This window comes from Phocoena phocoena, chromosome 19, assembly GCF_963924675.1.
Source record: "Phocoena phocoena chromosome 19, mPhoPho1.1, whole genome shotgun sequence".
NCBI lineage: Eukaryota > Metazoa > Chordata > Mammalia > Artiodactyla > Phocoenidae > Phocoena > Phocoena phocoena.
The window spans coordinates 38834310-38862053 of NC_089237.1; the positions used below are offsets into that span (position 1 = coordinate 38834310).

Consider the following 27744-nt stretch of genomic DNA (forward strand, 5'->3'; position numbering starts at 1 on the left):
CATGTGGCATATAGCTATTATTTTATGTGCTTAAGAAAAGAGAGAAAAGAGAGAGACAGAGAGATGGAAAAAAGCATCAAACAATTGAATCGATAGAAAGACTCCAGTAGGAATCTAGAATTGACTGATATGATAACTGAAATTAGACAGGTAATAGATAGGGTTTAATAGGAAATTAGACACAGCAAAAGAGAGAATTAGTGAACTATAAAGCTAATGAAAAATATTTAGATTGAAGCATATACAGAGAAAAAAGAAGTGAAAATTCACATAAAAATAGTCACATTGTACACAGCGAAAACATCAGATGTATACATAACATATCTTAGAGAGATGTGAGCGTGTATAAGGGTGATCTTTTCTTTAAGAGATAGTGCTTGAAAAATTCCAAAGCTGACAAGACAAAAAAATGCACTTATGACATTATGTGAATCTCAAGAAGGATGAATGGAAACAAAAATATACATAGGCGTAGCATATCAAACTGTTAAACATCAAAGACAATGAAAAAAATCTTAAAATAAGACAAAGAAAAAAGGGCACATTACCTTCAAAGTAGTAACAGAATATATTCTGTTGACTTTAAAAAAATTTTTATTTTGTATCGGAGCATAGTTGGTTAACAATGTTATGTTAGTTTCAGGTGTACAGCAAAGTAATTCAGTTATACGTATACATGTATCTATTCTTTTTATTCTGTTGACTTTTTACAATTTAGATATAATTGGCATATAAAATTATATTAGCGTCTGGTATACAACACAGTGATGAGATATTTCTGTATACTGCAAAATGACCACCACAATAATTCTAGTTGACATCAATCACCATATATTGTTACGACATTTTTTTCTTGTGTTGAAAAATTTTAAGATTTATTCTCTTAGCAACCTTCCAATGTACAATTACTTAGCATAGTATTACTTAGCATAGTCACTCTGCTGTACATAATATCCCCATGATTTATGCATCTTACAGCTGGAATTTTGTACTTTTTAACCTCCTTTATCCATTCTGCACCTCCACCCCACCCCTATTCTTTGTATTCGTGAGCTTGGGAGTTTTTTTCTTTGGTTGTTTTTTTTTGATTTTAGATTCCACATATAAGTGAGATCATACAGTATTTGTCTTTCTCTGTTTGACTTATTTTGCTTAACATTATGCCCTCAAAGTCCACCCATATTGTCAAAAATGGCCAGATTTCCTTCTTTTTCTATGGCTGAATAATGTTCCATTGTGTGTGTGTGTGTGTGTGTGTGTGTGTCTAATGAATATACAGAATATATGGACATGAGTTTCTTCCATATCTTGGCTATTGTAAATAAGGCTACAATAAACATAGGGGTGCATGTATTTTCAGTTAGTGTTTTTGTTTTCTTCAGATAAATACCCAGAAGTGGACTTGCTGGGTCATATGGTAGTTCTACTTTTAATTGCTTGAGTAACTCCCATACTATTTTCCATACTGGTTGCACAAATTATATTCCCACCAACAGTGCACAGGGGTTCCCTTTCCTTTAATCCTCACTAACACTTGTTACTTCTTGTCTGTTTGATGACAGCCATTCTAACAGGTGTGAGGTGATACCTCACTGTGGTTTTGATTTTCATTTCCCTGAGGATTAGTGATGTTAAGCACTTTTTCATGTACTTGTTGGCTATCTGTATGTCTTCTTTAGAAAAATGTTTATTCAGATCCTGTGCCCATTTAAAAATTATATTATTTGTTTTGTTATTGAGTTGTATGAGTTCTTTATATACTTTGGATATTAACCCCTCATCAGACACATGATTTGCAAACATTTTCTCCTATTTGGTATGTTGCTTTTTAATTCTGTTGATGGTTTCCTTTACTGTGCAGGAGCTTTTTAGTTTGATGTAGTCTCATTTATTTATTTTTGCTTTTGTTGCCTTTGCTTTTTGTGTCAATCCAAAAAAAAAAATCACCAAGACAGATGTCAAGAAGCTTACCACCTATGTTTTCTTCTAGGAGTTTTATCGTTTCAGGTCTAATGTTCAAGTTTCTGATCCATTTTGAGTAACTTTGTGTATAAGTGTAAGATATAGATCAATGGAACAAGATAGAAATCCCAGAAATAAACCCATGCACTTATGGTCAATTAATCTATGACAAAGGAGGTAAGAATATAAAGTGGAGAGGGACTTTCCTGGTGGTCCAGTGGTAAAGAATCCACCTTCCAATGCAGGGGACTCGCGTTCCACCCCTGGTAGGGGAACTAAGATCCCACACGCCCCAGGATAACTAAGCTCTCACGCCACAACTACTGAGCTCACGTGCCTCAACAAGAGAGCCTGTGTGCGGCAAACTACAGAGCCCACGTGCCCTGGAGCCCGCGTGCCACAACTAGAGAAGAGAAAACCCGTGCACCACAACTAGAGAAGCCCACGCACCACAACAAAGAACCCATGCCACAACAAAGATCCCATGTGCTGCAACTAAGACCTGATGCAGCCAAAAAAAAAATTAATAAATGTATTTTTAAAAAAGAATATAAAATGGAGAAAAGACTATCTCTTCAATAAGTGGTGCTGGGAAAACTAAACAGCTACATATAAAAGAATAAAATTAGAACATTCTCTATCACCATTTACAAAAATAAACTGAAAATGGATTAAAGACCTAAATGTAAGACTAGAAACCATAAAACTCCTAGAAGAAAACATAGGCAGAACACTCTTTGACATAAGTCGTAGCAATATATTTTTTTGGACCTGTCTCCTAAAGCAAAGGAAATAAAAGCAAAATTAAACAAATGGGACCTAGTGAAACTTAAAAGCTTTTGCACAGCAAAGGAAACCATTGACAAAATGAAAAGACAACCTACTGAATAGGAGAAAAGATTTGCAAATGATACGACTGATAAGGGGTTAGTATCCAAAATACTAAAATAGCTCATACAACTTAACATCAAAAAACCAAGCAACCTGATTTAAAAATGGGCAGACGACCTGAACAGATGTTTTTCCGAAGAAGTCATACAAATGGCCAACAGGCACATGAAAAGATGTTCAACATTGTTAACCATCAGAGAACTGCAAATTAAAATGCAAATGAGATATTATCACCTCATACGGTCAGAATGGCTACTATCAAAAAGAACACAAATAAAAAATGTTGGGCTTCCCTGGTGGCACAGTAGTTAAGAATCCACCTGCTAATGCAGGGGACACGGGTTCGAGCCCTGGTCCGGAAAGATCCCACAGGCCGTAGAGCAACTAAACCCGTGTGCCACAACTACTGAGCCTGTGCTCCAGAGCCCACGAGCCACAACTCCTGAAGCCTGGGCGCCTAGAGCCTGTGCTCTGCAACACGAGAAGCCACCGCAATGAGAAGCCCGCACGCTGCAACTAAGAGTAGCTCCCGCTCACCGCAACTAGAGAAAGCCCGCGCACAGCAACGAAGACCCAACGCAACCCAAAATAAATAAATTTTTAAAAAAATGTTGGGCTTCCCTGGTGGTGCAGTGGTTGAGAGTCCGCCTGCCGATGCAGGGGACACGGGTTCGTGCCCCGGTCCGGGAAGATCCCACATGCCGCAGAGCGGCTGGACCTGTGAGCCATGGCCACTGAGCCTGCGCGTCCGGAGCCTGTGCTCCGCAATGGGAGAGGCCACAACAGTGAGAGGCCCGCGTACCGCAAAAAAAAAAAAAAAAGAAAAAAAATGTTGGTAAGGGTGTGGAAAACAGTATGGAGCTTTCTCAAAAAAATAAAAAGAGAACTACCATATCACCCAGCAAGTCCACTCTTGGGTATATATCCAAAAAATGAAAACACTAATTTGAAAAGACATATGCATCCCAATGTTCATAGCAGCATTATTTATAATTGCCAAGATATAGAAGCAACCTAAGTGTCCATCAACAATGAATGGATAAAGAAGATGTGGTATATATATATACAATGGAATACTACTTAGCCATAAAAAGAATGAAATTTTGTCATTTGCAGCAACATGGATCAACTTAGAGGGTATTATGCTTAGTGAAATAAGTCAGACAGAGAAAGACAAATACTGTACGATATCACTTATATGTAGAACCTAAAATATAAAACAAACTAGTGAGTATAACCAAAAAGAAACAGACTCACAGATACAGAGAACAAACTAGTGGTTACCAGTAGGGAGAAGGAAGTGGGAAGGGGAAAAATAAGGGTAGGGGATTAAGAGGTACAAACTACTATGTATAAAATAAATAGGCTACAAGGATATATTGTACAACTCAGGAATATAGCCAATATTTTATAATAACTATAAATGAAGTATAACCTTTAAAAATTGTGAATCACATACTTACCTGGCAGGGGAGATAGCATGATCACGAAGGTGGTTTTCCCAGGGTAAGGCTTATCCATTGCACTCTGGATGTGCTGACTCCTGCGATTTCCCCAAATGTGGAAAACTCAACTGCATAATTTGTGGTAGTGGGGGATGGCACTCGTGTTTTCCCCTGGTCTTTGTAGGTTTTGAAAAACAGACGTCTGGGACTTCCCTGGTGGTCCAGTGGTTAAGACTCTGCGCTTCCACTGCAGAGGTCACGGGTTCCATCTTTGGTCCGGTAACTAAGATGCCACATGCCGTGTGGCATGGCCAAAAACAAAAAACAAAAAAACCCCGTGAATCACTATACTGTATACCTGAAACTTAAATAAAATCAACTGTACTTACATACATACAAAAAATTTTTAAATAATTATTGATGGGTTTGCATTTAGTACTGTTTTGTTCATTGTTTCCTGCTGTTTTGTAGTTCCTCTGTTTCTTTTTTCTTCTCTCACTCACTTGCTTTGTGATTTGATGATTTTCTGTAGTAGTATGCTTAGATTCTTATCCCTTTATCTTTTGTGTATCTACTATAGGTTTTTGCTTTGTGGTTACTGTGAAGCTTACCTGTAACAAGTTATAATGGTCTATTCTACATTGATAACAACTTAAGTTTGAACACATTCTAAAGCTCTAGATTTTTACTCTCCCCCACACCCATTTTGTTTTTGAAGTCACAATTTGCATCTTTTTATCTTGTGTATCCCTTAACAAATTATTGTAGTTATAGTTATTTTTTACCACTTTTGTCTTTTAACCTTCATACTAGCTTTACAAGTGATTAACCACCACCTTTATAACAGATTATCCTGAATTTTACTATATATTTACTTTTACCAGTGAGATTTATACTTTCATGTTTTCCTATTACAGATCTTCCTTGACTTATGATGGATTTATGTCCCAATAAACTCATCGTTAAGCTGAAAATATTTAAGTCAAAACTGCATGTAATACAAGTAACCTACTGAACATCATAGCTCAGCCTAGCCTACCTTAAATGAGCCAGAACACTTACATTAGCCTACAGTTGGGCAAAGTCACCTAACACAAAGCTTACTTTTATATTAAAATGTTGAATATCTCATATAATTTATTGACCACTGTACTGAAAGTGAAAACCAGAATGGTCATATGGATACTCACCATTAAGGTAAGCTGAAAGCACAGTAGGCCTGAAGAATGTTTGAAGCATTGAACTAAAATGAATTGCTGGATGATATGGAGGCTACAGAGACAGGGTCATCAATTTCTCTCCTGATGAGGCTTGAGAATAGCTGGTAGAAGGCATCGGGGCATCTATACTTGCTAATGGTTTAGCAGACATAGTGTTATTCAGGAAGCTTTCAAGTTTTGACTGTACAGTTTGTTTCTTCTTTTCATTACATATTTCTCTACAGCAAATAAGAGTATCCTGTATCTGCCTGTTAGCTCTTGAGAACCTCTTGTAATTGATGTCCATCTCTTCTAACATCCATATGCCCCTGCTCATAGTAGTAAATGTCTCTGCCAGTTTCTTTGCTATGAACTTTCTTGGTGCCGTGGGTATAACTTCTTCTTCCTCTGCCTCAACTTCTTTACTTTTTTTTTAAGTCTTTATTGAATTTGTTGCAATATTGCTTCTGTTTTATGTTTTGGTTTTTTTGGCTGTGAGGCATGTGGGATCTTAACTCCCCAACCAGGGATCGAGCCCACACCCCCTGCTTTGGAAGGTGAAGTCTTAACCACTGGACTACCAAGGAAGTCCCCCAACTTTTTAACTTCTTTTTCCTCCAGTTTGATCAGCTCCTCATTGGAAAGCTCTTCAGCCTTGATGCCAACAAGCTCATGAATATCCTCTTCATCAACGTCCAACTCTAGCTGTTTCTCAAGCACTAGTATCTTGTTACTTACTATTTCATCAACAGCAGAATCTTTTGAATGTGTTCACATATGTCTTCACGCGTTGCTGTGTGACTTCTTTCCATGCTACAGCAATGCTCTGGATAGCATTTAGAATATGAAAACTTTTCCAGATCTCTCAGAGCATTTGGCCAGATTCAGCCAGTTCAAAAGCGTATGCAAACATTTGGCATAAATAGGGTGCTCTGAATGTAGCTATTGCACCTTGGTCCATTGACTATATGAGTACCGTTGTGATCAGCAGCAAATACACAACCTTTACATCATGTCACTGATATGATGTAGATGCCTTGGAGCATTGTCTAAGATCAAAAGAATCTTGAATTGAATGTTTTGCCTACAACATTCTCTTGCGTGCACAATAAAACTGTTCAAAAACCTGTTTTCAAACAATGCTAATGTCATCCAGGCTTTCCTGTTATGGCAACAATAAATGGGAAGTATATGCTTTCTCATATTCCTGAATGCTCTAGGGTTCTCCAAGTGGTAGATTAAGAAAAGCTCTAATTTGAACCTTGCAACATTTCTACCCCAAAGTGGCATTATATAGTCTTTGAATGCCTTGAATCCTGGCATTGTCTCAGACTTCTGATGAATGTATGTATGCTCTGGCATACGCTTTCAGAACAAACTACTTTCATCGACCTTACATACGTGTTCTGGCAAATATTTCTCATCCACAATTATCCTATGCAGTTCTTCCTTAAACGCTGTGGTACCTTTAGTATCAGCAACCTGCTGCCTCACCACTGACGTTCATGTTATGAAAATTACGATGCCTTTTGAAACGTTGGAATCACCCACACCTCGCTATAAACATTTGCGTATATGTAAGATCATCAGCATGCTCTTTTATAGTTTTTACAAGTTTTAAAAAATATTTATTTGTTTATTTTTATTTGGTTGTGCTGGGTCTTAGTAGTGGCAGGCAGGCTCCTTAGTTGTGGCTCAGGCTCCTTAGTTGCAGCTCACCGGCTCCTTAGTTGTGGCATGCAAACTCTTAGTTGCAACATGCATGTGGGATCTAGTTCCCTTACCAGGGATCAAATGGGGGGCCCCTGCATTGGAAGCACGGAGTCTTAACCACTGCGCCACCAGGGAAGTCCCAGCATGCACTTTCAGTGTATGGAAAAAACTTATTGCCTTAGCCTAGATCCTCAGTAGGCTAAGTGGTATGCACTTCTGTATCTGGTATTCCACTCTAGTGTCGATAAATTTTTTCATATCATCAATTAGCCCAGCTAATTTCTTCATGAAGACAGTGGATGTAACTGATGCTGACAATTTCATTGCATCACTGATTCGCTTATCCTTTAAGATGATCGAGATCATCGATTGCAAAAGTCCTAACTCACATGTGATGGCCATTACTGGCTTTCTACTTTCATGCAGGGCAATTATCTTGAGTTTCAACTCAAGAGTAATTGCCTTCCTGTTCTTCTCATCAGAAGCAGGAAACAACACAATACACTATAGAGTATCGGTTGTTTAACCCTCATGATCGCGTGGCTGACGGGGAGTTGTGGCTCACTGCCACTGCCCAGCATCATAAGAGAATATCATATCGCACGTGACTAGCTCAGGAAAAGATCAAAATTCAAAATATGGTTTCTACTGAATGCGAATCGCTTTTGCACCATCATAAAGTCAAAAAACCCTAAGTCGAACCATCTTAAGACAGAGACCATCTGTACTAATTAGCACCCTTTCATTTCAGCTTAAACAAGACCCTTTCACATTTCTTGTACCACCAGTCTAGTGGTGATGAACTCCTTTATCTTTTGCCTGTCTGGAAAACTCTGTATCACCTTCAATTCCACCAACTCTAGCTGTTTCTCTAGCTGTTAAAATGACGATTCTGCTGAGTTCTTAAGGGTACCAGCTGAGCAATTAAACAAGCCCTAACTCCTCCAAGTGAATAGTGTAAAACTCATCCAAGAAAACAGAGAATTTTGCAGGATGGGTAATAAATTTTGCCTTCTTCTTCATTTCCATTATAAATACTCTGAATGTCATCAATGATAATCTTTTCTAAGTTATAAAGGTTTTCTGGGAATATCCTGGGAATTTTCGTTGTTGTTGTTATTAAAAATAAAAGTATTGCCATTTTCCCCAACTTAAAAGTGGAAGACAATTTATCCATAAACTATGCATGGAGTAAATAACAAACTGTGCACAGCATAATTAACAAATTTATTTTCTTAATAACTCTTAAGCAACACCTATGAAGACCATTTAGGAAGAAATAAATGAAGACTAAATTTGATTTTCCAAGGTCCCATCATGTTGTCTTCCTTGCAAAGCTTTTCAAAGGCATATTTTCCAGAATTTGAGAACACCATTGACTATATAATGAAAAACATCTTTGTAGCCTGGTCTACTTTTCATGGTTCAGGTGAGCCTTGGACAATATTTAAACATCCTTTTTTCATTCCTCTGAAAGTAATCCATACTGATTATCTGAGAGGTGTTGAGAAATCTCAGAGTCAAATTGGTCATTCAAAGTTCCGAGTCTCTTCAAGACTATAAAAAGGGCCTTCTTCAAGTCACTCATTGTTTGAGTGGTTATAAGAGTGTAGGACTTAGGGTAAATTGCAGATAAGCTTGAATCATGAAGAAGTCTTATATTGCCTTCAGTCAATGTAGAAGATTCTTCACTCCAATAGATCTTTGTCATGACACACACTTTCCCACTGTAACCACCAATTTTTTACCAGTTTCTTCTTTAAAGTTAAGGCAGTTTGTATAGAATAACCTTTTAATTCCTTATTCAGTTCCCTGAGGAAGGTGTATAAGACTGGTGGACGGTCCTGGGCAATTAGAAGTGCATCACAGATGACTTTCTGGTTCTCTTGCAAGCCCAGATCCAAAGACCAGCTCTTAGAAAAGATCAATGTACCTTGATGAACGGAGCCTATTTCATTATGTATTAACTGTGCAAGTCCTTTGTGTTGTGAGAACAGTTTCTCATAGAGGATTTCTGGAACATATGTCACCTTTTCTGATGGCACTAGATATGAAAATAATTATAATAAAATTTTAAACACTGGAAGCTTCCAATTCCAACCATGGCAAAGTAGCTTGTACCAGACCAACCCTCCCACCAAAAACAACTATAAAAGTTGTATAAAATATATAAAACAGAAATTTAAAGAATTGGAGAGCAACCAGTACAAGCAGGACTTAAAGGGTTACAATCTTTGATGGAGAGGAAGCACAGGAAGTAGTGCCACAATCATCCTAGCTTTTTGTCTAAGGATATTTTCCATATCATGTAATGGGTGAATAGAGCCCAAGCAGAAACATGAGTTTTACTATGCTGAATTAAAAGAGGTTGGAATTCACGGCTACCAGAGGATCTGGAATTTGAGTGGGAAAATCTCAGAGAGGATGAAACTGCAGAGAAGCAGCCAAAATCTACATACAAATTTTTTTCAATTCACTGGCAAATACAGGGTGAGATGCTGGAAACCCAGAAGAAAATATCAACTGGGAGGCTAAAGAGCTGAACCTGAATTTCATCAACCTCATGGTGATGGCAGACTTAGACTGGAATTCAAGTCCCTTCAAAGTGGAGGGCCTGTGGTAAACACCCCAGACTTTAAGCTGAGATTCAAGAAGAGCCATGACCTAATAGTAAAGGCAAAATTTAAAGATATTATCCCTAGAAAAGCATAAAACCAATCTTCAAAAAAAATCAGGGTTATCACTGGTACTCTATCTACCTGACAAAACAAAGTATAATCCTCTTTGGAGGAATGTAACATCTTCCAAAGCCTCTATAATTTGCCATCCATGGTATAATAAGAAAATTCAGAGATATGATAAAAATCAGGACAAACTACCAAAAAAAAAAAAAAACAAGAGAAAAAATAGATACGAGAAAAAGACTGACAAGTGATTCAGGTATTGGAATTTATCAAAAAGGGACTTAAAGACCAAGAGGACAGAATAGGAGGCTCCAGACTCTCCCTCCACCTGTGGATGCAACAAACAAACAGCTACATGTGGATCAATTCCCTCTGAGAAAAATCTGGAAACTAGTTGAGAGACTCCTGCACACTGGGTGACTGAGAAAATAACCACATTGAAATGGGTAGGAAAAGTTGAGACACAGCCTTGCCATAAACTTCACCCCTAGCACAGCACCATACAGTCAGGAGGGTACCCTCAAATCCTAGCTTCTTCCTAAGGAGCAAAAGGTTTGGACCACACATCTAGTACCCCATCTTTTATGGCTGCTACCCAAGAGACTGGCTTCTAACTTGCCTATCTCTGAGAGCTGATGAAGCCCAGCATTCACTAGTCTCCTGGGCCCAGAGCACTTCCAGTGGTTCTTCCTTTTGGCTCAGTAGAGAGCAAGCAGACAATAAAGTCAGTTCCCAGCTTCTCTCTGGAAGAAGAGAAGAGTTAGGGCACATCTAGTGCCCTAACTTTCGTACCTGCTGTCTGAGAGTCTGGCATCTTAACTGTCTGTCTCTGGGAGCTGATGGAGAAAGCAATCATCAGTCCCTTGGGAGTTTGAATGGGCATGTGGATACCTCCTGTTGCTCTTCCCCTGACCCACTCCAGTTATAAAACCAAGTCTCCGATTCTCCCTAAAAGGAGTTGGAATGCACATCTAGCTCCCAAAACATTCCAGTTGCTACCAGAGGGACTGACTTCTAACCCATCCTTCTCTGAGAGCTGACAGGGCCTGGCATTCACTAGGTTCTGGAGGGCAACAGAGAGCAAAGCAACAGTTTGAAAGAGCACACAGTCTGAACTAGTAAGCAGGTATTTGTCAAGAGCAAGTGGGTGATAAACTCCATCTCTCAACTTCTCCCTAAGAGAGGAGGAATTGGGACACACACCTAGTGCTTCAACATTTCTGGCTGCAACTTGAGGCACTGGCTTCTATCTTGTCTGAATCAGGGCACTGATGGGACTTGGCTTACGATAGTCTTCTGGGGAACACTAAGAACAAAGACAGCATCTAAAATGAGCACAAAGCTTTGAGAGGTACCCAGAATCTCTGGCTGAACTGATTAGTGAGTTCATCTCCTACATGAGGTCAGTCTGTGAAAACTGGAAGAAGTGGCTGTTTTATATAATGTGCAGAAACCAACACAGAGTCAAGAAAAAAGAAGAAACAGGGGAATACGTTCAAAATTAAAGGACAAGATTAATCTCTAGAAATCTTTTCTTAATGAAATGGAGCTACATGATTTACCCAAAAGAGAATTCAAAATAATGGCCTTAATGATGTTTTCTTAGGTCACGAAAGCAATGTGTGAACAAAGGGAGGTTTTCAACAGAGGCAGAAAATACTAAAAAGTAGCAAAAAGAAATCATAGAACTGAAGAATACAACAAGTTAACTGAAAAATTCAATAGAGGGGTTCAACAACAGACTAGATCAAGCAGAAGAAAAGACCAATAAACTGGAAGACAGGTCACTGGAAATCATCCAGTAAAAAGAGAAAAAAGAAAAAAGAATGAAAAAGAGTGAAAACTGATGGCACACCATAAAGTAAACCAATGTATGCATTATGGAAGTTCCAGAAGGAAAAAAGAAAAAGGTGCAGAAAGCTTATGCCAAGAAGTAATGCCGAAACCTCTTCAAACCTCAAAATGAACATCCAGATCTAGGAAGTCCAAAACATACCAAGTAAGCTGAATCAGAAGATACTTACATTTAGACACATTATAATCAAATTGTCAAAAGTTAAAGATAAAAAGGATAACTTTGAAAGCAGTAAGAGAAAAGCAACTTGTAACATAAAAGAGAACCCCTGATAAGACTATCAGCGGCTTTTTCTTAAGAAACACTGAATGCCAGAAGAGAGTGGGATGATATATTCAAAGTTCTGACAGAAGAAAACTTCCAACCAAGAATATATACACCGCAAACCTGTCCTTCAGAAGTGAGGGGGAGATAAAGACTTTCTAAAACAAACAAAAGCTAAGAGAATTCATCACTATTAGACCTACTTTATAAGAAATGCTAAAGGGAGTTCTTCAAGTTGAAAATAAAAGATGTTAAACAGCAACATGAAAGCATAAAAGTCATTGGTAAAGGTAAATATAGAGACAAAAACAGAAAACCATATTATTATAACGGTAGTGGATAAATGACTTTTAATTTAGTATAAAAGTTAAATGAGATGCGTTCATTCATTCACCGAATACTTACCAAGCACAGTGTGCCAGGCATTGTGTATACAGTGACAAGCTAACTAGAGGCAGTTCCTTCCTCTGGGGCTTCTGGGACGGAGTCCCTTCCACACAGCGCCAGGATTGTTCCTCATCTCTCTGCCTCTCTCTCCTAGACCCTGAGATGTCTTGGTTCAGGAATCTTGGACCCGTCATATGTCCCTTTGGAGCCATGTGGCTGGCAGGGTCTTGGTGCTCTGGCCAGGTGTCAGGCCTGAGCCTCTGAGGTGGGAGAGCCGAGTTCAGGACATTGGACCACCAGAGACCTCCCGGCTCCACGTAATATCAATCAGTGAGAGCTCTCCCAGAGATCTCCATCTCAATGCTAAGACCCAGCTCCACTCAACGACCAGCAAGCTCCAGTGCTGGACACCCCATGCCAAACAACTAGCAAGACAGAAACACAACCACATCCATTAGCAGAGAGGCTGCCTAAAATCATAATAAGTTCATGGACACCCCAAAACACACCACCAGACGTGGTCCTGCCCACCAGAAAGACAAGATTCAGCCTCATCCACCAGAATACAGGCCCCAGTCCCCTCCACCAGGAAGCCAACACAACCCACTGAACTAAACTTACCCACTGGGGGCAGACACCAAAAACAACGGAAACTATGAACCTGCAGCCTGCAAAAAGGAGACCTCAAACACAGTAAGTTAAGCAAAATGAGAAGACAAAGAAATACACAGCAGATGAAGGAAGAAAGTAAAAACCCACCAGACCAAACAAATGAAGAGGAAGTAGGCAGTCTACCTGAAAAAGAATTCAGAGGAATGATAATAAAGATGATCCAAAATCTTGGAAATAGAATGGAGAAAATACAAGAAACGTTTAACAAGGACCTAAAAGAACTAAAGAGCAAACAAACAATGATGAACAACACAATAAATGAAATTAAAAATTCTATAGAAGGAATCAATAGCAGAATAACTGAGGCAGAAGAATGGATAAGTGACCTGGAAAATAAAATAGTGGAAATAACTACCGTAGAGCAGAATAAAGAAGAAAGAAAGAAAAGAATTGAGGACCGTCTCAGAGACCTCTGGGACAACATTAAATGCACCAACATTCAAATGATAGGGGTCCCAGAAGAGGAAAAGAAAAAGAAAGGGACTGAGAAAATATTTGAAGAGATTACAGTTGAAAACTTCCCTAGTATAAGAAAGGAAATAATTAATCAAGTCCTGGAAGCTCAGAGAGTCCCATACAGGATAAATCCAAGGAGAAACACTCCAAGACACATATTAATCAAACTATCAAAAATTAAATACAAAGAAAGAGTATTAAAAGCAGCAAGGGAAAAGCAACAAACAACATACAAGGGAATCCCCATAAGGTTAACAGCAGATCTTTCAGCAGAAACTCTGCAAGCCAGAAGGGAGTGACAGGACATATTTCAAGTGATGAAAGGGAAAAACCTACAACCAAGATTGTTAAAAAATATTTACTTACTTACTTATTTATTTATTTTTGGCTGCATTGGGTCTTCGTTGCTGCGTGCGGGCTTTCTCTAATTGCGGCTAGTGGGGGCTAGTCTTCATTGTGGTACTCAGGCTTCTCATTGCAGTGGCTTCTCTCGTGGAGCACAGGCTCTAGGTGTGAGGCTTCAGTAGTTGCAGCACTTGGGCTCAACAGCTGTTGGCTCACGGGTTCTAGAGCGCAGGCTCAGTAGTTGTGGTGCATGGGCTTAGTTGCTCTGTGGCATGTAGGATCTTCCTGCACCAGGGCTCAAACCCGTGTCCCCTGCATTGGCAGGCGGATTCTTAACCACTGCACCACCAGGGAAGCCCTACAACCAAGATTACTCTACCCAGCAAGGATCTCATTCAGATTCGATGGAGAAATTAAAACCTTTACAGACAAGCAAAAACTAAGAGAATTCAGCACCACCAAACCAGCTTTACAACAAATGCTAAAGGAACTTCTCTAAGCGGGAAACACAAGAAAAGGAAAAGACCTACAAAAACAAACCCAAAACAGTTAAGAAAATGGTGATAGGAACATACATATCGATAATTACCTTAAATGTAAATGGATTAAATGATCCAACCAAAAGACATAGACTGACTGAATGGATACAAAAACAGGACCCATATATATGCTGTCTACAAGAGACCCAATAACAATTGTAAATATTTATGCACCCAACATAGAAGCACCTCAATACATAAGGCAAGTGCTAACAGCCATAAAAGGGGAAATCGACAGTAACACAATCATAGTAGGGGACTCTAACACCCCACTTCCACCAATGGACAGATCATCCAAAATGAAAATAAATAAGGAAACAGAAGTTTTAAATGACACATTAAACAATATGAACTTAATTGATATTTATAGAACATTCCATCCAAAAACAACAAAATACAGTTTCTTCTCAAGTGCTCATGGAACATTCTCCAGGATGGATCATATCTTGGGTCACAAATCAAGCCTTGGTAAATTTAAGAAAATTGAAATCGTATCAAGTACCTTTTCCAGCCACAATGCTATGAGACTAGATATCAATTACAGGGGAAAAAACTGTAAAAAATACAAACACATGGAGGCTAAACAATACACTACGAAATAACCAAGAAATCAAAGAGGAAATCAAAAATACCTAGAAACAACGGACAATGAAACATGACGACCCAAAACCTATGGGATGCAGCAAAAGCAGTTCTAAGAGGGAAGTTTAATAGCAATACAATCCTACCTCAAGAAACAAGAAAAATCTCAAATAAACAACTTAACCTTACACCTAAAGCAATTAGAGAAAGAAGAACAAAAAAATCCCAAAGTTAGCAGAAGGAAAGAAATCATAAAGATCAAATCAGAAATAAATGGAAAAAGAGATGAAGGAAACGATAACAAAGATCAATAAAACTAAAAGCTGGTTCTTTGAGAAGATAAACAACATTGATAAACCAGTAGCCAGACTCATCAAGAAAAAAAGGGAGAAGACTCAAATCAACAGAATTAGAAATGAAAAAGGAGAAGTAACGACTGACAGTGCAGAATACAAAGGATCATGAGAGATCACTACAAGCAACTATATGCCCATGAAATGGACAACCTGGAAGAAATGGACCGATTCTTAGAAAAGCACAACCTTTCAAGACTGAACCAGGAAGAAATAGAAAATATAAACAGACCAATCACAAGCACTGAAATTGAAACTGTGATTAAAAATCTTCCAACAAACAAAAGCCCAGGACCAGATGGCTTCACAGGCGAATTCTATCAAACATTTAGAGAAGAGCTAACACCCATCCTTCTCAAACTCTTCCAAAACATAGCAGAGTGAGGAACACACCCAAACTCATTCTATGAGGCTGCCATCACCAGGATACCAAAACCAAAGATGTCACAAAAAAAGAAAACTACAGGGCTTCCCTGGTGGCGCAGTGGTTGAGAGTCCGCCTGCTGATGCAGGGGACACGGGTTCGTGCCCCGGTCTGGGAAGATCCCACGTGCCGTGGAGCGGCTGGGCCCGTGAGCCATGGCTGCTGAGCCTGTGCGTCTGAAGCCTGTGTTCCGCAACTGGAGAGGCCACAACAGTGAGAGGCCTGCGTACCACAAAAAAAAAAAAAAAAAGAAAAAGAAAAAGAAAACTACAGGCCAATATCACTGATGAATATAGATACAAAAATCCTCAACAACATACTAGCAAACAGAATACAACAGGACATTGAAAGGATCATACAGCATGATCAAGTGGGGTTTATCCCAGGAATGCAAGGATTCTTCAATATATGCAAATCAATCAATGTGATACAACATATTAACAAATTGAAGGAGAAAAACCATATGATAATCTCAATAGATGCAGAAAAAGCTTTTGACAAAATTCAACACCCATTTATGATAAAAACCCTCCAGAAAGTAGGCATAGAGGGAACTTACTTCAACATAATAAAGGTCATATATGACAAACCCACAGTCAACATTGTTCTCAATGGTGAAAAACTGAAACCATTTCCACTAAGATCAGGCACAAGACAAGGTTGCTGACTAGTTTTGGAAGTTTTAGCCACAGCAATGAGAGAATAAAAAGAAATAAAAGGAATCCAAATCAAAAAAGAAGAAGTAAAACTGTCACTGTTTGCAGATGACATGATACTATACATAGAGAATCCTAAAGATGCTACCAGAAAACTACTGGAGCTAATCAATGAATTTGGTAAAGTAGCAGGAGACAAAATTAATGCACAGAAATCTCTTGCATTCCTATACACTAATGATGAAAAATCTGAAAGAGAAATTAAGGAAACACTCCCATTTACCATTGCAACAAAAAGAATCAAATGCCTAGGAATAAACCTACCTAAGGAGACAAAAGACCTGTATGCAGAAAACTATAATACACTGATGAAAGAAATTAAAGATGATACAAACAGATGGAGAGATATACCATGTTCTTGGATTGGAAGAATCAATATTGTGAAAATGACTATACTACCCAAAGCAATCTACAGATTCAATGCAATCCCTATCAAATGACCAATGGCATTTTCCACAAAACTAGAACAAAAAAATTCACAATTTGTATGGAAACACAAAAGACCCCGAATAGTCAGAGCCATCTTGAGAAAGAAAAATGGAGCTGGAGGAATCAGGCTCCCTGACTTCAGACTATACTACAAAGCTACAGTAATCAAGACAGTATGGTACTGGTACAAAAACAGAAATATAGATCAATGGAATAGGATAGAAAGCCCAGAGATAAACCCACACACATATGGTCACCTTATCTTTGATAAAGGAGGCAAGAATATACAAGGGAGAAAAGACAGCCTCTTCAACAAGTGGTGCTGGGAAAACTGGAAAGCTACATGTAAAAGAATGAAATTATAACACTCCCTAACACCATGCACAAATATCAACTCAAAATGGATTTAAAGACCTAAATGTAAGGCCAGACACTATAAAACTCTTAGAGGAAACGTAGGTGGAACACTCTATGACATAAATCACAGCAATATCCTTTTTGACTTACCTCCTAGAGAAATGGAAATAAAAACAAAAATAAACAAATGGGACCTAATGAAACTTAAAAGCTTTTGCACAGCAAAGGAAATCATAAACAAGATGAAAAGACAACCCTCAGAATGGGGGAAAATATTTGCAAACAAAGCAACTGACAAAGGATTAATCTCCAAAATATACAGGCAGCTCAATATCAAAAAAACAAACAACCCAATCCAAAAATAGGCAGAAGACCTAAATAGACATTTCTCCAGAGATATACAGATTGCCAACAAACACATGAAAAGATGCTCAACATCACCAATCATTAGAGAAATGCAAGTCAAAACTACAGTGAGGTATCATCTCACACCGGTCAGAATGGCCTTCATCAAAAAATCTATAAATGATAAATGCTGGAGAGGGTGTGGAGAAAAGGGAACCCTCTTGCACTGTTTGTGGGAATGTAAATTGATACAGCCACTATGGAGAACAGTATGGAGGTTCATTGGAAAAGTAAAAACAGAACTACCATATGACCTAGCAATCCCACTACTGGGCATATACCCTGAGAAAACCGTAATTCAAAAAGAGTCATGTACCACAATATTCATTGCAGCTCTATCTACAATAGAAAGCAACCTAAGTATCCATTGACAGATGAATGGATAAAGAAGTATGGCACATGTATACAATGGAATATTACTCAGCCATAAAAAGAAACGAAATTGAGTTATTTGCAGTGAGGTGGATGGACCTAGAGTCTGTCACACAGAGTGAAGTAAGTCAGAAAGAGAATAACAAATACCATATGCTAACACATATATATGGAATCTAAAAAACAAAAATGGTTCTGAAGAACCTAGGGGCAGGACAGGAATAAAGATGCAGACGCAGAGAATGGACTTGAGGACACAGGGAGGGGGAAGGGTAAGCTGGGATGAAGTGAGAGAGTGGCATTGACATATATACACTACCAAATGTAAAGTAGATAGCTAGTGGGAAGCAGCCTCATAGCACAAGGAGATCAGCTCGGTGCTTTGTGACCACCTAGAGGGGTGGGATAGGGAGGGTAGCAGGGAGACGCAAGAGGGAGGGGATATGAGGATATACGTATACATATAGCTGATTCACTTTGTTATACAGCAGAAAGTAACACAACATTGTAAAGCAATTATACTCCAATAAAGATGTTAAAAATTTTAAATGACTAAAGTATTAAAAATAACTATAATTAACTTATGTTATTAGATACACAATATAAAGAGATATAAACTGTGACATTAATAGCATATAATGTGGAGGGAGAAGAGGTAAAAGTATAGTTTTTATATGCAAGTGAAATTAAGTTGTTATCAGCTTAAAGTAGACTCTTACAGCTATAAGATATTTTGTGTGAGCCCTATGGTAATTGCAAAGAAAATACCTATAGAAGTTACACCACAAAAAGAGGAAGGAGTCAAGCCTAACAATACAAAAAATAAAACAAACAATCCCCCCCCACAAAACCCTAATGAAGCACAAAGATGACAGCAAGAGAGAAAAAAGGGACAAAAGAACAAACAGAAAACAGTTAAGAAAATGACAATAATAAATCCTTCCCTACTAATAATTACTTTAAATGAAAATGGTTTAATGTTTCCAATAAAAAAATTTAGAGTGGTTGTACGCATTAAAAACCAAGATCCAATTATATGCTGTCTAAAAGAAACTCACTTTAGATTCAAGGACGCATATATGTTGAAAATGAAGAGATGGAAAACGATACTCCAGAGAAATGGTAACTAAAAGAAAGCAGGAATGGCAATACTTATATCAGAAAAAATAGAATTAAAGTCTAAAATAGTCTTTAGTGGGACCTCCCTGGCGGTCCAGTGGTTAAGACTCTGAGTTTCCAATGCAGGGGACGTGGGTTGCATCCCTGATCAGGGAACTAAGATCCCACATGCCGTGCAGTGAGGTCAAAAAAATAAATAAATAAAATAAAATAAAATAATTTAAAAAAAAAAAGTAGTCTTTGGAGACAAAGAAGTCAAAACACAATGATAAAAGGGTCAATTCAATAGTGAGATGTAACAACTGTAAATATATATGCACCCAACATCACAGCACATAAGTATATAAAGCAAATACTGAAAAATCTGAATGGAGAAGTTGGCAGCAATAAAATATTAGTATAAGACTTCACTATTTTCACTCTCAATAATGGTTAGAACATCCAAATAAGAAAATAACAGACTTGAACTAAAGATCAAATGAACTTAGACATATACAGAACTTTCCACCCTCCAGCAGAACACACATTCTTCTCAAGTGCACATGGGACATTCTCTGAGACAGATCACGTTAGGTCACAAACAAGTCGTAACAAATTTAGGAAGATTGAAACCATACCAAGTATTGTTCTGACCAAAATAAAGGAAACTAGAGATCAATAACAACAATAAAATGAGAATTTCACGAATACTTGGAAACTAAACAGCACACTGTTGAATAGCCATTAGGTCAAGGCAGAAATCCAAAGGGAATTTCAGAAATATCTCAGGACAAATGAAAATACAATATACCAAAAATTATGGGTTGTAACAAAAGCAGTATTAATAGGTAAGTTTATAGTGATAAAGGCCTACATTATAAAATAAAAATATAACAAACAACATAACCTTACACCTCAAAGAACTGAAAAACAACAACAAAGTAAGCTCCATATTATCAGAAGGAAGGAAATAATAAAGATTAGAGCATAATTAAATCAAGTAGAGAATAGAAAAATAACAGAAAAAAATCAACAAAACTAAGAGTTGGTTTCTTAAAAAAAGATAAACGAAAATGACAAACTTTAGCCAGACAAACTAAGCAAAAATGAGAGAGAAATCTCAAATAAATAAAACCAGAAATGATAAAGAAAACATTACAATGGGTGCTTAACATATAAAAAGGACCAAAAGGGACTCTTATGAATAATTATATGCCAACAAACTGGATAATCTAGAAGAAACAGATAAATTTCAAGAAACATACAACTTACCAAGACTGAATCAAAAAGAAATAGAAAATCTAAACAGACCAATAACAATTAAAGAGACTGAAGGATTGAAGCCTCCCTATGAAGAAAAGCCCAAGTCCAGATAGATTCATAGGTGAATTCTACCAAACATTCCAAGAAATAATTCCAATCCTTCTTAATCTCTTCTAAAAAATAAAAGAGGGAACACCTCCAAACTCATTTTATGAGGCCAGCATCACCCTGATACTAAAGCCAAACAAAGATACCACAAGAAAAGAAAAGAAAACTACAGGCCAATAACCCGAATTAATATAGATGCAAAAGTCTTCAATAGGGCTTCCCTGGTGGCACAGTGGTTGGGAGTCCGCCTGCCAATGCAGGGGATGCGGGTTTGTGCCCCGGTCCGGGAGGATCCCGCATGCAGCGGAGTGGCTGGGCCCGTGGGCCGTGGCCACTGGGCCTGCGTGTCCGGAGCCTGTGCTCTGTGGCAGGGGAGGCCACAGCGGTGAGAGGCCTGCATACCGCAAAAAAAAAAAAAAAAAAAGTCTTCAATAAAATACTAGTAAACCAAATTTGAAAGCACACTAAAAAGACTATACACCATGACCAAGTAGGATTATCCCAGGGATGCAAGGATGGTTCAGCATTTACAAATCAATGTGATATACCACATTAACAGAGTGAAAGATAAAAACCACATAATCATTTCAACAGAGGCAGAAAAATAATTTAACGAAATTCAACATCCATTCTATAAAAACTGTCAACAAAATAGGTATAGAAGGAATTTACCTCAACACAACAAAGGCCAGATATGAAAAGCCACAGCCAACATCATAACCAATGCAGAAAAACTGAAAGCTTTTCCTCTAAGATCCAGTACAAGGCAAGAATGCCCACTCTCACTACTTCTTTTTTTTTTTTTTTTTTGCGGTACGCGGGCCTCTCACTGTTGTGGCCTCTCTCACTGTGGAGCACAGGCTCCAGATGCGCAGGCTCAGCGGCCATGGCTCACGGGCCCAGCCGCTCCGTGGCATGTGGGATCTTCCCGGACCGGGGCACGAACCCGTGTCCCCTGCCTCGGCAGGTGGACTCTCAACCACTGCGCCACCAGAGAAGCCCATCTCACCACTTCTATTCAACACTACTGGAAGTCCTAGCCAAAGTAATTAGACAAGAAATAGAAATAAAAGCAACCAAATCAGAAAGTAAGAAGTTAAATGATCTCTGTTTGCAGATGACATGATCATAGATGTAGAAAACCCTAAAGATTCAACAACAACAAAAACTGTTAAAACTAATAAGAAAATTCAGTAAAATTGCAGGATACAAAGTCAATGTACAAAAATCTGTAGTATTTCTATACACTAACAATAAGCTATCCATAAAGGAAATTAAGACAACAATCCAATCGACAATAGTAACAAAAAGAATAAGATACTTATGAATAAACTTAACTGAAGAAGTGAAAGACTTGTACACTGAAAACTCTAAAACACTGATGAAGGAAATTAAAGAAGGCACAGATAAATGGAAAGACATCCTACAGCAGAAAAATCTTTAAAGCAGTCAGAGGAAAAAAGACACAATCTATAAGGAAGCAACAATAAGACTTATGATTCATTCTTCTACAGAAAGTCTATAAGCCAGAAGACATTGGAATGACATCTTAAAGTCCTGAAAGAAAAGGTTTGCAAACCTAGAATTCAACATGTACCACAAATATCCAACAAAAAGCAAAAATAAAACATTTTCAGATGGGTGGGGGGAAAGAGAGAGAAAGAGATAACTTATTGTCAGATCTACACTACAAATAACGTCAAACAGAGTTCTTCTTCTTAAAGGAGAATTATCCCAAACGAAAGCATTAAACTTCAGGAATTAATACATTTTCCTGGAAAGAGTAAACGTTGGGCAAATAAGAAGTATTATTGACAATTTTAAAACAATAAAAGGATTCATATAAAGCTGAAAACTTGGGAAGAAGTACAACTAGCAAAATAAAGATGTACACTGTAATTTCTAGGCAAACCATGTAAAGGAATAATAGAATAATATGTATTAAAAGCTGAGAGAAGAACAGGAAAATAAAAAAAATACTTAATCCAAAAAAAGGCAAAAAAAAAAAAACAGATGAGAGGTTTTTGTCTCTAAGCAATGGTAGAGTAGCTTAGTCAGACTAACCCTCTCACAGATGCAACGTGTAAAATCTGGACAAAATATTAAAAATTAAGTATTTGAAGGCACTGAAAAGTAACCAAAGCAGGAGATATAAACAGAAGAGCAGTCTCCTCTTTCTTTTCTTTTTTTTTTTTTCTTTTTTTGCGGTACACAGGCCTCTCACTGCTGCGGCCTCTCCCACTGTGGAGCACAGGCTCCGGACGCGCAGGCTCAGCGGCCATGGCTCATGGGCCCAGCCGCTCCACGGCACGTGGTATCTTCGCGGACCGGGACACGAACCCGTGTCCCCTGCATCAGCAGGTGGACTCTCAACTACTGCACCACCAGGGGAGCCCGAGCAGTCTACTCTTGAAATAGAATTGCAACTGGAGAGATTTTTGAGTTTGCAGCATTCTTCCGAGGACTGGTTCGTGCCCCGGTCCGGGAAGATCCCACATGCCGCGGAGCGGCTGGGCCCGTGAGCCCTGGCCGCTGAGCCTGCGCGTCCGGAGCCTGTGCTCTGCAACGGGAGAGGCCACAACAGTGAGAGGCCCGCGTACTGCAAAAAAAAAAAAAAAAACGGGTTAGGAAAACATAATCAGTATAATTATAAAGAACATAAAAAGAATCTATGGACAAATTATTCAGAATAAATTTTAACAAGGTAGCATGAACTCAATATATAAAATTGATTGCATTTCTACACACCAGCAACAAACTAAGAAAATGTAACTTTTAAAGAAAAACATCAGGAACTCTCTGGCGGTCCAGTGGGTAGGACTCCACACATTCACTGCCGAGGGCGCCGGTTAAATCCCAGGTCAGGGAACAAAGATCCCACAAGCTGCACAGTGCAGCCAAAAAAGAAAAAGAAAAAAAAAGAAAGAAAGACATCAATTACAATTACAACAACAAAAACTTTTTGAAAGCCTAGTAATAGAACTTCCCTGGTGGCACAGTGATTAAGAATCTGCCTGCCAGTGCAGGGGACACGGGTTTGAACCCTGGTCCAGGAAGATCCCACATGCCACGGGGCAACTAAGCCCGTGTGCCACAACTACTGAGCCTGCGCTCTAGAGCCCGTGAACTGCCTGCCAATGCAGGGGATACGGGTTTGACCCCTGGTCCAGGAAGATCCCACATGCCACGTAGCAACTAAGCCCGTGTGCCACAACTACTGAGCCTGCGCTCTAGAGCCTGCAAACCACAGCTACTGAGCCTGCATGCCACAACTACTGAAGCCCGCGTGCCTAGAACCCATGCTGTGCAACAAGAGAAGCCACCATAATGAGAAGCCCACGTACTGTGACAAAGAGTAGCCCCTACTTGCTGCAACTAGAGAAAGCCTGCATGCAGCAACGAAGACCCAACACAGCCAAAAATAAAATAAATAAAAAAATTTTTTAAAAACTAGTAATAAATGTAACAAAAAAGGTACAAAACGTGTACACAGAAACTTATAAAACTTTAAAGACATTAAAGAAGATATAAACAAATGGAGAGATTTCCTATGTTCAACTGTACAAAACAATTGATGTAAATATGTCACAAATCTACCTAGTCAATGTAACTGCAATCAAAATCCTTAAAGGGTTTTTTGCGGCACTTAAGCAGATTCTAAAATTTGTATAATATATTAAATGATTTAAAATCACCAAGACACTGTCAAAGAAAAAGAATAAAAGCAAGGTGGCTTACCCTGCTAAGTACTTAATAGGATATTATAATATTAGGACAGTATAGTGGATGTAGGGACAGACAAATTGACCAAGAGAACATAATAGGGATTCTAGAAATATGGCTATACTTATACTTAGTAATATGCTGGAGGTGGCATGGCAGATCAGTGGGTGAAAGTGGGAACTATTCAGTAATTGGAGCTGGGTAATGTGGCCATCCACATGGAACAAAATGAAATAGTACTCTTACATCACCACTGAGATGGATCAAGGATTTAAATGTAAAGTGCAAAACCCTAAAACTTTTAGAAGAAAATGAAGGGAAATATCTTTCTAACCTTAAGGTAGAGAATGATCTCTTACACAAGGCACAAAGAGCATTAAACCAGAAAATTAAAATATCAAACTACTAATTATCATAATATGCCTTAAGAAAAGAGAAAACAAAAGCCACAAACTTGGAGAAGATCTCTGTAATCTGTAATACTTATGGCCAAAAGAGCATTTGGATTCTAGAATCTCCTACACATCAGCAAGAAAAAGACAAAAGCCTAATAGAAAAATGGGCAAAAGACAGAATAGGCCTTTCATAAGTGATAAAATACATATGGCCAGTAAGTATATGAAGATATGCTCAACCAAATTAATAAGCAGGGAAATGTAGACGCAGAGAGATACTATTTTACACCTATTTGAGTGGGAAGAAGGAGGATGAGAAGAAATGAAGAGAAGTTTGACAACTGGAGAAGATGTGGCATTTGTAACATATTGTTGTTGGGAGTAAAGTGACTCATTTACTTCGGAAAACAATCTGGCATTATCTTATCTTATTGCTTGAATATTCACATACTTCCTGACCTAGCAATTCTACTCCTAGGTGTGGACCCAGGAGAAACTCTTGAAAATATGCACCAGAAGACTGAACAAGAATATTCAAGGTAACGCTGTTTATATGGCAGAAAATGACACGTTGTCCATAAGCAGTAATAACGAAAACAGATAAATCAGAGATTCTGAGTAATGGTGGCCTTTCTTCAGTAACTGAATGTATGAAGCTGGGTCTCAATCTAGATTTCCCAGCAACATGATGTACTTCCTTTTTTCTTTAAACTAAATTGAGTTGGGGTTCTCTTGCTTCCAATTAAAGGAGTTCCTATTACACCAAGAAAAGTCTAATCAAAATCTGAAAAATTAGATTTTGACATATTCAGTGCTAAAAACACCAAAGCATTCCCCTGAATGCCAGAATATACTTTGATGATAAGTTTCAAAATAGAGCTGATGTGAAGAGAAGATTTGAAAATACTCACACCAAGTCCAAAGAAACCAGAATTAAATTATCTGTAAGGTGATATCTCTGCTCCTGACTTTCCAAATTCTTATATTTATACAGAGACCAATCAAGGGGTATAGGTGATAACATACTTTGTTGAAGGTTCATCTCTTCAAATGACCTGGAAAAATCTTAAAAAACAAAAATCACTTTCTCAATTTGTCACAACTAAATGCTTAGTGTATCAACAAAATGCTTAGTATATCAAAAGTCTGCTTAGAAATGACCCCATTTTTCCAATAGAAATATTGTTAGATATTGTGCTTAGATTCCCAAGTCAAACATAAGTTATAAATTTATTCCTTGAGGCTGTTGAAACACACTATATTGAATACTAATAGGAAAATGCGTTAATAGTAATTGAATACGTTACCATATAATTGGGTTCATTTTAAAAGCAATTAAAATTAGAAGACATGATGGCTAGTGGAGAGCTGAATTTTGTGCAGATTCTAAGGAAGAAGCTTGTACTTTCAGAGATTTTTAAGTTGCTAGTGCTGGTCTAATTTCATTGGAGGCTTTTCTTTTCCAAAAATCAGATGAAATACCAACACTATCCTTTTCTTATCAGTCCAATTTAGGGTTACACGTTGATTCACAAACGGAAGAGACAGGAGAGGAAGAGGGAAGAGGTTCTAAGGGAAATAAATGCAAAGGTGTAAAGAAAGATGGAGGAGGAAGTAAATAAAAGAGGCAAGTGTTCCTGAGAGAGAGAAGTGGTCAGTTACTGAAACCGAGCTCAGAAGGGAAAGGGAGAAGGAATTCACAGGCTCTCCTTGAAAGTGAGTAGAAGTGACAAGGAAGAAAAGCAGGGTTAATTGGATCTTTATACCAGGCAGTGCTACAGAGAGGAGGTAATGTGCTTTCTGTATGGAATAGCTAACTTCTAAGTGGGTAGAGATAGTGAACTACGATTGTAACCACCAGAGATTAGTAAATTAGGTGTTGAAATTTGAGGACTATTGATGTTGCCCCAAATCCAAGAGAAAAAAAAAGCTTTGCCATCCCAGCCAAATATACCCTTATTTCTAATCCCCCTTCCTCACTTGGTTCAGGATCCAGCATTAATTGGCCCCATTCCTCCACGGTCAGCTGCATCACTTGATTATCTTTCACATGCCAGGAATTTGGCTTTTTGGCAAATACTGCACAACAGAATAGCTCTATTTTGAGCGCACAGACGTGTCCACAAAGACTTCCTTCATCATATACTTCAAGGAATTTGCATGAATAATTTATCTTCTTCTTCTCTATACAGAAGTGATAGACAGGAAACTTGCTAATGCATTGTTCTATTTCTTTTTCTATCTTGTCAAGGTCACTCTTCTCTGCTTTAAAGCCAGTTACTTCTTGATTTTTTTCACTTAAACCAATAAACAAATATTCCCCATGAGTATTTGCAAATGCAGAAACATATTGAGGGAGAATATCTTTAATGCGTTGTAACAACTTTTCTGTTGAGTAGTCTTTCATTTCAACATGTGTGGATTCAGTAAAGGTGAGTTTTTCTCTGTACCTGAGTTGCATCCTATTAAAAAAGTCAGCAGCCAAGGCCTTCATGCTACTTTCTTCTTGTACATCAAAATGGTACCTCTTTGGAGGTGATTTAGGTATTAAAGAAAATCCCTCTCCAGTTTCTAGCCTGTCTTTGAGGAATTCCAGTGCAGCGGTAGCATTCATGACTTTTACAGAGGTTATATCTCTTTTGTACAAATTGGAGCTCAAGGTGGCAATCCTCAACCCAGAGGTTTCTGAGCTCCACGATTTGACAAAAATCAGAAAACATTTACCTTGCTGCATAAAGTCTAAGTATTTAGAAACAAACGAAACAATATTGGCAAAAGAATTTTCCAAATCTAATCCTATTCCATCTTTTTCATAACTATAGTTTTCATTCTCAATTTCAGCCCTGCACACGACCCCTCCAGAATTCAGCAAAGCAACCACAGGTTGTGAGACGTTTTCATTCTGCTTTTTTCTCAATTGACAATCTTTCATTTTTTTTTCTATTCTTCTCCCCGAAAGTGACTTTTCCCACATCTAGAACCAGCTCAGCATAGTTAGTGTCCAAAACAACACGGATGGTCATTTTCCTAGAAGCCATTCAACTTCCAAGCAGAAATTCTTTTCTGTAAAACAGACAGAGCCATTTAAAATAGGACCTGAGCAAAAG

General features: G+C 38.2%; 1 protein-coding gene and 1 non-coding gene across 2 annotated transcripts; one reads left to right on the top strand and one right to left on the bottom strand.

Moving 5' to 3' along the window:
- The first annotated feature begins 4308 nt into the window (after positions 1-4308).
- LOC136139530 (U1 spliceosomal RNA) lies at positions 4309-4472 on the top strand. The gene has a single exon (XR_010657059.1). It is a non-coding gene; the product is annotated as a U1 spliceosomal RNA (small nuclear RNA).
- Positions 4473-8635: 4163 nt separating this feature from the next.
- On the bottom strand, positions 8636-27660 carry SLFN12 (schlafen family member 12). The gene is given in 5 exon segments (XM_065898022.1): positions 8636-8719; positions 8721-8954; positions 8956-9254; positions 26618-27575; positions 27577-27660. Coding segments are annotated over 5 exon segments (1659 nt in total).
- Between the last annotated feature and the right edge of the window lie 84 nt (positions 27661-27744).